The sequence below is a fragment of the Mixophyes fleayi genome, chromosome 2 (genome assembly GCF_038048845.1).
Source record: "Mixophyes fleayi isolate aMixFle1 chromosome 2, aMixFle1.hap1, whole genome shotgun sequence".
Lineage (NCBI taxonomy): Eukaryota > Metazoa > Chordata > Amphibia > Anura > Limnodynastidae > Mixophyes > Mixophyes fleayi.
The window spans coordinates 4995347-5003802 of record NC_134403.1 but is presented as its reverse complement, the minus strand read 5'-3'; the positions used below and the strand labels follow the sequence as shown (position 1 = coordinate 5003802).

The 8456-nt window shown below is 42.1% G+C and overlaps 1 protein-coding gene across 1 annotated transcript; it reads left to right on the top strand.

The window, feature by feature from the left end:
* Window positions 1-2163: 2163 nt before the first annotated feature.
* On the top strand, window positions 2164-3144 carry LOC142140008 (olfactory receptor 2AP1-like). Its single transcript, XM_075197865.1, has one exon. It carries the CDS (start codon window positions 2167-2169, stop codon window positions 3142-3144), a length of 978 nt encoding a protein of 325 aa, XP_075053966.1. The 5' UTR covers window positions 2164-2166.
* The last annotated feature ends 5312 nt before the right edge of the window (window positions 3145-8456 follow it).

Below are 8456 nucleotides of genomic sequence, written 5' to 3'. Positions count from 1 at the left end.
AACTATGAAGCTCATTCAGTTATAGAGCGACATCCTTCCAATCCTGCAGTGTGTATGCACAAACGATCAGGATCTCCATAGAGTTTACAGAGTCATGATCTCTTCAGCCGATGGTTATGACAGATGAAGAGCACAGATCTGAGGATGAATCTTATAAAACATGTTCAGTATGTACACAGGAATCGACTGCTGATCTGTACTTTTTTTTCAATCGTTAATAAAACCTTTGTGGATAACACATTGGTCTGCAAAATTTGTAGTGTGTGCCCAGCCTTACAAACACCTTGCAGGTATTTTAATGAGCTTTGTGAAGTTAATGTAATTGAAACATGAGCGTTTTATAAAGCTAACCCCCCTTCTGCCAAAACAAAATAACCTTATTATTCGTACTCAGTAACAATCAGACTGCAAACCACCAATTAACTGTGACGGAAATGCAAATCAATATTGCTAAAAACTGTTGTTATAGCCAATAGCACAAAAATACTGCTTACAATCTGCAGTCTGCAATAAGTAACGAGCTTTCTGACCCATTAGCCTTATTTTCAAAACATTGGGCACAAAGCAAAAAGACGCAGATATCATTATTTTTCAGAAAAAGGAATACCAGTCCCTATGGAGATATAAGATAACAACGGTAGTGGGAGAAGCAGCGCTTTCTATTGGATGTAAGTGCAGCCACTAAGTGGAGCCTATATAACAGGGGTGGGCAAACCAGTCCTCAAGGGCCAACAACAGTTCATGTTTTTAGGATTTCTGTCTGTAGAAACAGCTGGGATAATTACTGACCCAGCCAAATAGATTAACTCAGCTGTGCATGATTAAAGAAATCCTAAAAACATGAACTGTTGATGGCCCTTGAGGACTGGTTTGCCCACCCCTGCTATATAATGATAGGGAGAGTTCCCACCCTCTAAAGGTTAATACAAAAATTGTTGTATTAGGTTCTAGGGCGCATGAAGATGTGTAATTCAGGTGTGTTAAAATTAAATGAACATTAATGTAATAAGTATCACTGTGACATCAAAATTATCAATTCTGGCCAGACTAACATACAGAGCTATGACATACATAAGCAGCAATATGTTGAGATGCTGGTAATATCGCAGGATGTGGGTTGCTAGTTGTAAATTAAACCAGTTCAAGTCAAATAGTCACATAAAAACAAAATACAGATATACAACTTATATCTATGCAGAAATAATGCCGTCCAGTGGATGATGCAAAGTAGGTGAAGATAATTTGGAATGGTTCATTAATGGATAGTTCCATAGATAGACTGTAGAAGACAAATGTGTCCAGATGTTGTTATGGCAAATAATCCCAATAACTCACTTGTGATAGGATGTTGCTTGTAGAGTAGTGACGTTCCTCTCCTATAGTCCGGGAACTCCTTCCCTCCCCAAACGTGGGTAGTGCTGCTCGCTCGTTGGTCCCATCGGAGACGTCTAGTTTCCAAGGCTGCGCATGCGCAGTCTGACCTCGGTGTTTGCCGGCTGTTGATGAAGCCACGGCTGATGTGGTTGAAGCCTGTATGTGGGCAATGTCTGAGTGATTGTGGCAGCTCCTGGTGTTCAGTGTGGGATACTGCCAAGGCTGGTGTTGAAAGTTGTGAAATATACAATTAATCAGATTAAACTATGTAGATATAATACTGTGTCAAATGAATGTCCATAAAATAAGAGCAACGACTGAGATTTATATTATAACGAGTGCTTCCTATTGTTCTGTGCTGTAGAAGATATATTTGGATGGTTAACACTATTGAAAAGCCCAACTGCTTCAGTGTGTAGTTCCCGATACTCGCCTCTGGCCCACGGTGCTTTTTCCCACCAGAGCAGCCCCGTCCCGATTGGACTATCTACCCCTGGATCTATCATCCTCTCTGTAGCTTCTTTATATTACCTTTATGTAACCTTCCCTCCAGTTTCAGATTATGATCTTTTAAATTTTAGAGTTAAGAATTATAATGTTTTCTTACGTAGTTAGATAGAATATCTTAAATTACATTTTTAATAAATATATTTAGGTTGTAAAAAATAGAAAACAATATTTAGGATATTACCTAGTTTGTCATATTGTTTATAGATGTTCAGTTTTGCTGTCTCTCATCATATTTTTTTGAACATTTCAGAATTACTCTTCTTATCCAATTCCCACCGGTCCATGGCTAATCAGACTGATATCTCTGAATTTATTCTACTTGGATTCCCAGGAATTGCAGAAAAGTTCCACACCCCAGTGTCCATAGCACTATTTTTGGTCTATATCATCTCATTGTTCTCGAATGGCACAGTAATAGCTTTGATTATTTGCAATCGACATCTGTACCAACCCATGTATGTGGTCATCTTGAACCTTGCAATTTCTGACCTGCTTTTTGATACCATAACTTTGCCAAAAATCATCGCCAAGTATTGGTTTGATAATGGCTCAATCTCCTTCGCTGGATGTATCTTCCAATTATTTTGTGCTCATTTTCTGGGTGCCTTCGATTCATATATCCTCCTTTTGATGGCTATTGACCGCTATGTTGCCATTTGCAAACCTCTGAGATATCCCTCAATAATAACCAACAGACGTATGATTGTCCTCTGTTGTTTCTTTTGGTTCTTCACAGCTATAATTGCCTTAATCATTGCTCTGCTAGACTCCAATGTTCCCTTGTGCGGACAGAACGCTATTAAAAGCTGTTTCTGCACCAACTCAGGGGTCTTGTCCATGGCGTGCACTGACGTTACATTTCTCAGGCGTATGATTTTTGGTATTGCTATGTTCGTCCTCCTGCTCCCATTGACATTCATCCTCTTCTCCTACGGAGTCATTATCAAGGTCATCATCACACAGACCCATTCTGAGAGCCGGAGGAGAGCATTTTACACCTGTACCACTCATCTGTGCGTCATCGGTTTATATTTTATTCCACGGATATTTGTGTACGTGGCCAACCAGTTCAAATTAATTCTCAATGATGATTTGAATGTCCTTATTCTCTGTTTTTATACATTTGTACCACACATGGCAAACCCCGTTATATACTGCCTGAGGACAGTGGAGATAAGAAGAACGCTTAAGAACCTCATCAAAAGGAGGATACTGATGAAAACACAGCACATAACATCTGTTAATGTCATTACAAACTAAAGCAACCTTCTAAATTGTCGTATTTTTATTGCATCCTTTGAAAGTGAAAGCAATAGTGGTGGAACTACTGCAGTAGAGGGGCTGCAGTGACAACGTGACCTGTAGGAGGTCTGGTGCCTGTGCATCTGCTGCTGCCGAAGCCCTAAAGCATGTGCGGGTTTGGCACATGCCCAATTCAGCCTTATTTTGGCTTTCTGTTCCAGGACTGAAGGGCACTGTGCATACGCTGACCCCGTCCTATGCTCTGCCTTATTGGATACTGACTGGGGATGGAGCAGACACTGGGGCAAGTATGGGGCATTTGCTAACTTGCCTTCTTAGCTATAACTGCATTGAATGTGGCAATGCAAAGTTTTATTTGACTGGTGCAACAAAAACAGATTGAGGTGATTACATGAGATTACATTGACTAAATCAATGTCTTGGGATTTAGAGAAGACTCCACCTAGTGTTGAAATCGGTATTAGCATATTGTTCATGGTTACAGGTTAATAAACAACTAGAAATTCTTCTCCCCTAATTTAATTCTAAATTGTGCAAATCACTGAGAAGTTTGTGACACTGTGGTTAGTAGTATGGCCCTTTTTAAAATAAAAGTTGCAGAGAAAAAGGCAGAATTCCTCCCTCCAAATCTCCAACATGTCATAATAGTAGACAATCTGGGATGGATTCCAATACAACAGAGAGACCATGAGCGTAAGAGAGTGAATGGGATTTAGAGCCCTGGAGAGGCAACTTTGTCATTGTTATGGGCAGGTTTGGTTTACAAATAAACTCAGAAATGCAAATAAAAATAAAAATAAAAGTCAACATCTTCTCTTCTTTTTTAAACTTAAGTAGTCCACATGGAAAATAAAGAACACATCAAATCCTAAAAAAACAACAACCCCTGCTCTACATAGTAACCCTGACTGACACTGATTATTAAGTCCAGTGTGTGGGGTTAATTTCTGTACATTGTGTATATATTTACATTTTGACTACTAGATTGAAAAAAGATTTGAAGAAAGAAAGCAAAACAATAAATAAAGTGTCAAAAGAGGGTTTGGAGGGGGGGGGGGGATCTGGAGTATTTTCTACAAATAAAGTTTATTTCAAAATTGTGTCTGGTTTATTTTTTTAGGTATAATGGGCAAATCCATGTGGTCCACACCTTGCTTCCTTATCACTGAGCCCCAGATGCTGGCTGGAAGGGTTTAGCCCCGGAGGGGGCAGGGGGGTGATTGGGGGGCAAGACTCAGCTCAACAGCCTATTAGGAACATTTTGAAGGAAACAAATGCAGGTAGCCCAGTGACCCAGCCCAAGGTAGCCCCCTGGCTCCCCAGCCGAGCATGCCCCTGATGAGCCCCCAGTGCCTTCAGCTTAGTGAAGACAGAAAGAGGCCCAGTACTGGTAGCCTTTGGGAGGGGGCACAGTTTTTTGCACCACCCCAGTGAGGCACAAGGTCACATGATCCCCCTGTTATGGAAACCAGTTCCCACTGTCTAGTGCTGGGTCTGTTGGAGACGTATAGAAGGGGCTTTGCTGTCCTTTATTCAATTTTACTTTAGACAGGGCTTTTGCTGTTAAACCAGATCAATATCACTTCTCTTTCAAGCAGGGCCTGATTAAGGGTTCTGGCCGCCCTAGGCTAATACGGCCGCAGCGCCCCCCCCCCTCCTCCGAATATATAGGTGTATAGGAACACTCCTGAATATGAATGTTCAGGTGTATTCTCCAGCATTCAAATTTAGACAGATTGTGCCATTGTCTCTTACCTGTCCTTGCTCTTCTCTCTTGCAACTTTGTTATCCTCTCGCTGGCTTCTGGAAAGTTGGCGTCCTTTTTTGAAAATGCAAAAATGTATTATAATGCAAACCCTGAATGATTAGGCCCTTTAGTTAAAACAAAACACTCTATTATGGCCAGCTAAAAGTACCCCATTGGACAGGCATATATAAGCAATATCTGAATATTTGTTGTCAATCAAATACAAACCTCTACCAGCCCCATCTCACTAATATTTAGTATTCTAGTGATTGCTGAGACCACCCATGTGACCACCACACAATCATGAGATTCTGCCCCCCAAAGCTGCTCTATTTTTTAAATACCCCCTGTAGCCATTTTCCTTAACCACAACCCCCCCCCCCCACAGCCATTTTCCTTAACCCCTGCTGCAGCCATTTTCTTTACCTCCCACCCTGCATCCATCCCCCTTGCAGCTATTTTCCTTACCTCCACTCTGCTAGCTAGCTATCCCCCCCGTCACATCAAAACTCCCCCAGTCACATATATCAGCCCCCCTCCTCCTCCTCTGCCCTCCTTCATACATATCAACCTCTCTCCCTCCCTATAGATTTTCATGGCAGCCCCCCCCTCCCACCCTATAGATTTGTATGACAGTCCCCCTCTCCCTCCCTATACATATGCATGACAGTCCCCCTCTCCCTCCTTATACATATGCATGACAGTCCCCCATCTCCTCCCTATAGATATGCAGGGTAGTTCCCCCCCCTCTCTATAGATATGCAGTGTAGTTCCCCCCTCCCTATAGATATGCAGGGTAGTTCCCCCCCTCCCTATAGATATGCAGGGTAGTCCCCCCCCCTTCCTATAGATATGCAGGGCAGTTCCCCCTTCCTATAGATATGCAGGGCAGTTCTCCCCCTCCTTATAGATATGCAGGGCAGTTCCCCCCTCCCTATAGATATGCAGGGCAGTTCCCCCCTCCCTATAGATATGCAGGGCAGTTCCCCCCCCCTCCCTATAGATATGCAGGGCAGTTCCCCCCCCCTCCCTATAGATATGCAGGGCAGTTCCCCCCCCTCCCTATAGATATGCAGGGCAGTTCCCCCCCCTCCCTATAGATATGCAGGGCAGTTCCCCCCCCCTCCCTATAGATATGCAGGGCAGTTCCCCCCCATCCCTATAGATATGCAGGGCAGATCCCCCCCCCTCCCTATATATATGCAGGGCAGTTCCCCCCTTCACTTACCTGTAGTTGTGCCAGCGTCGCTCCTCTCCTCAGATCAGCAGATAGGAAGTGAAGACGTCCTGCTTCCTGTCTGCTGCACAGCAACAGGCAGCCTGGTGATTGGCTGTGTGTTGCTAACCACTGACCTCCAATGCTTTTGATCGTCAAGCCCTCCACCCCCCGCGGCGACCCCCCCGCCTCCCCCACCCCTGAAAAAAAAAATGAATGAAGGAAAAAAAAAATTTTTTTTTACATTTTTTTAAAAAAAATAATAATAAAAAAATACCCACAGTGCCGCGCCCCCCGGGACCCAGCGCCCCAGGCTGCAGCCTGGTCAGCCTAGTGGTTGATCAGGCCCTGCTTTCAAGAGAACAATGATTGTAACCTGTATCATGTTGTGACATTCTGTCAAATGCTACAAAATATACACTACAACCCACTCCACCTGGTGCTATACACTACAACACCCTCCACCTGTACATGGTCCTATAAAATATGAGATAGTGTAAGATAACCTGAACCACCTCAGCTCTGCTTGTTCTTGTTTTTTGTAAGACATGGGATGTCTAGCTGTTTAGCTGCGTAGGTACGTTTTTATTTCACATTGTGCAAAGAATCCCTATCATTTTATTCAGGTAACATACACAGATAGGGGAGAGGTTGTGTTGGGTGTAAATAAGGGTTAGATACAAGTCTGTGACATGAATCACTTATCAATCTCATCTGATAGCGTACACTCCAAAACTTGTACCTATTGATTTGATCAGATTATTTCACGTGTCCTAATAGTCATCTTTAATTTATTTATTAATATACTGTTGTAAATGTATAAATATAAGTTTTATTAAGTGAAGTAAGTTCAGCTGTTTGAAGATAGCCAAAACTAAATTATTCTTTACTTTGTATTTATGTGTGTGTGTGTGAGGAGGATTTGAAATATGTGTTGAAAATAGAATAATAAACTTGGAACTTGTCATGTCCATAATGAGAATAAAACCGACAACGTATAAATACATTTCATTTTTTACTAATTTTGTAAAAGTGTCTGTTTTGTTATATACTCATTTTTTTTATGTCAGCATATAGATCCGGTGAGAGGAGTCAAATAATATTACATATTTATGTTTGTGCCCCGTCCACATACTGGTAGATCAGTATGCTGGTGAGAAGCTTCTCGTCATCGTCCAACTGTCAGACCATATACTGGTAGCTCAGTATGCTGGTGAGAAGCTTCTCGTCATCGTCCAACTGGCAGACCATATACTGGTAGCTCAGTATGCTGGTGAAAAGCTTCTAGCCATCGTCCAACTGGCAGACCATATACCGGTAGTTCTGTATGCTGGTGAGAAGCTTCTAGTCATCGTCCAACTGTCAGACCATGTACTGGTAGCTCAGTATGGTAGTGAGAAGCTTCTCGTCATTGTCCAACTGTCAGACCATATACTGGTAGACTCAGTATGCTGGTGAGAAGCTTCTAGCCATCGTCCAACTGGCAGACCATATACTGGTAGTTCAGTATGCTGGTGAGAAGCTTCTCCTCATCATCCAACTGGCAGACCATATACTGGTAGCTCAGTATACTGGTGAGAAGCTTCTAGCTATGGTCCAACTGGCAGACCATATACTGGTAGCTCAGTATACTGGTGAGAAGCTTCTAGCTATGGTCCAACTGGCAGACCATATACTGGTAGCTCAGTATACTGGTGAGAAGCATCTAGCCATCGTCCAACTGGCAGACCATATACTGGTAGCTCAGTATGCTGGTGAGAAGCTTCTAGCCATCGTCCAACTGGCAGAGCATAAACCATTGTTTTATAACAGAGATTCTCATTGGCTTTGGGTGATCAGGAGATAACACTGACAAGTATAAGTCACCTTGGACCTATGAGAACACCTCCGTGGATGAGTCATTCATTCTACAACTTGACAATAGGATACTGGTCATGGCCAACAAACAAATACACGTCATTATTTTATCAACTATACTGATTTATCAGTTTTTATTGCACCATTTGGCTGAGATTGCAGCCTTGACTCACCAAGTATGATACCTCAGCAATATCAATAAAAAAACAATGTCTGCTGTTATGAGGTTCTGTGAAATGTCAGATACGAAAATGACATAATATGCTCTAAAATCTACCCCATCTGTACATACTTAGATTAAAATAAAATAATATATACTAGACATAAATATTCATTTTCTCAATGTGTTAGGCAATTTCAGGTCACATTTACTTTGTGTTTCAAGGTAGAGTCGCTGGACAAGGTGAAGAAGAGAATCCCAAGTAAGACAAAATCTCAAGGTCACCAAAAGCTTCAGACATTGTTTTTTTTTTTTTGCAAAGACAACTT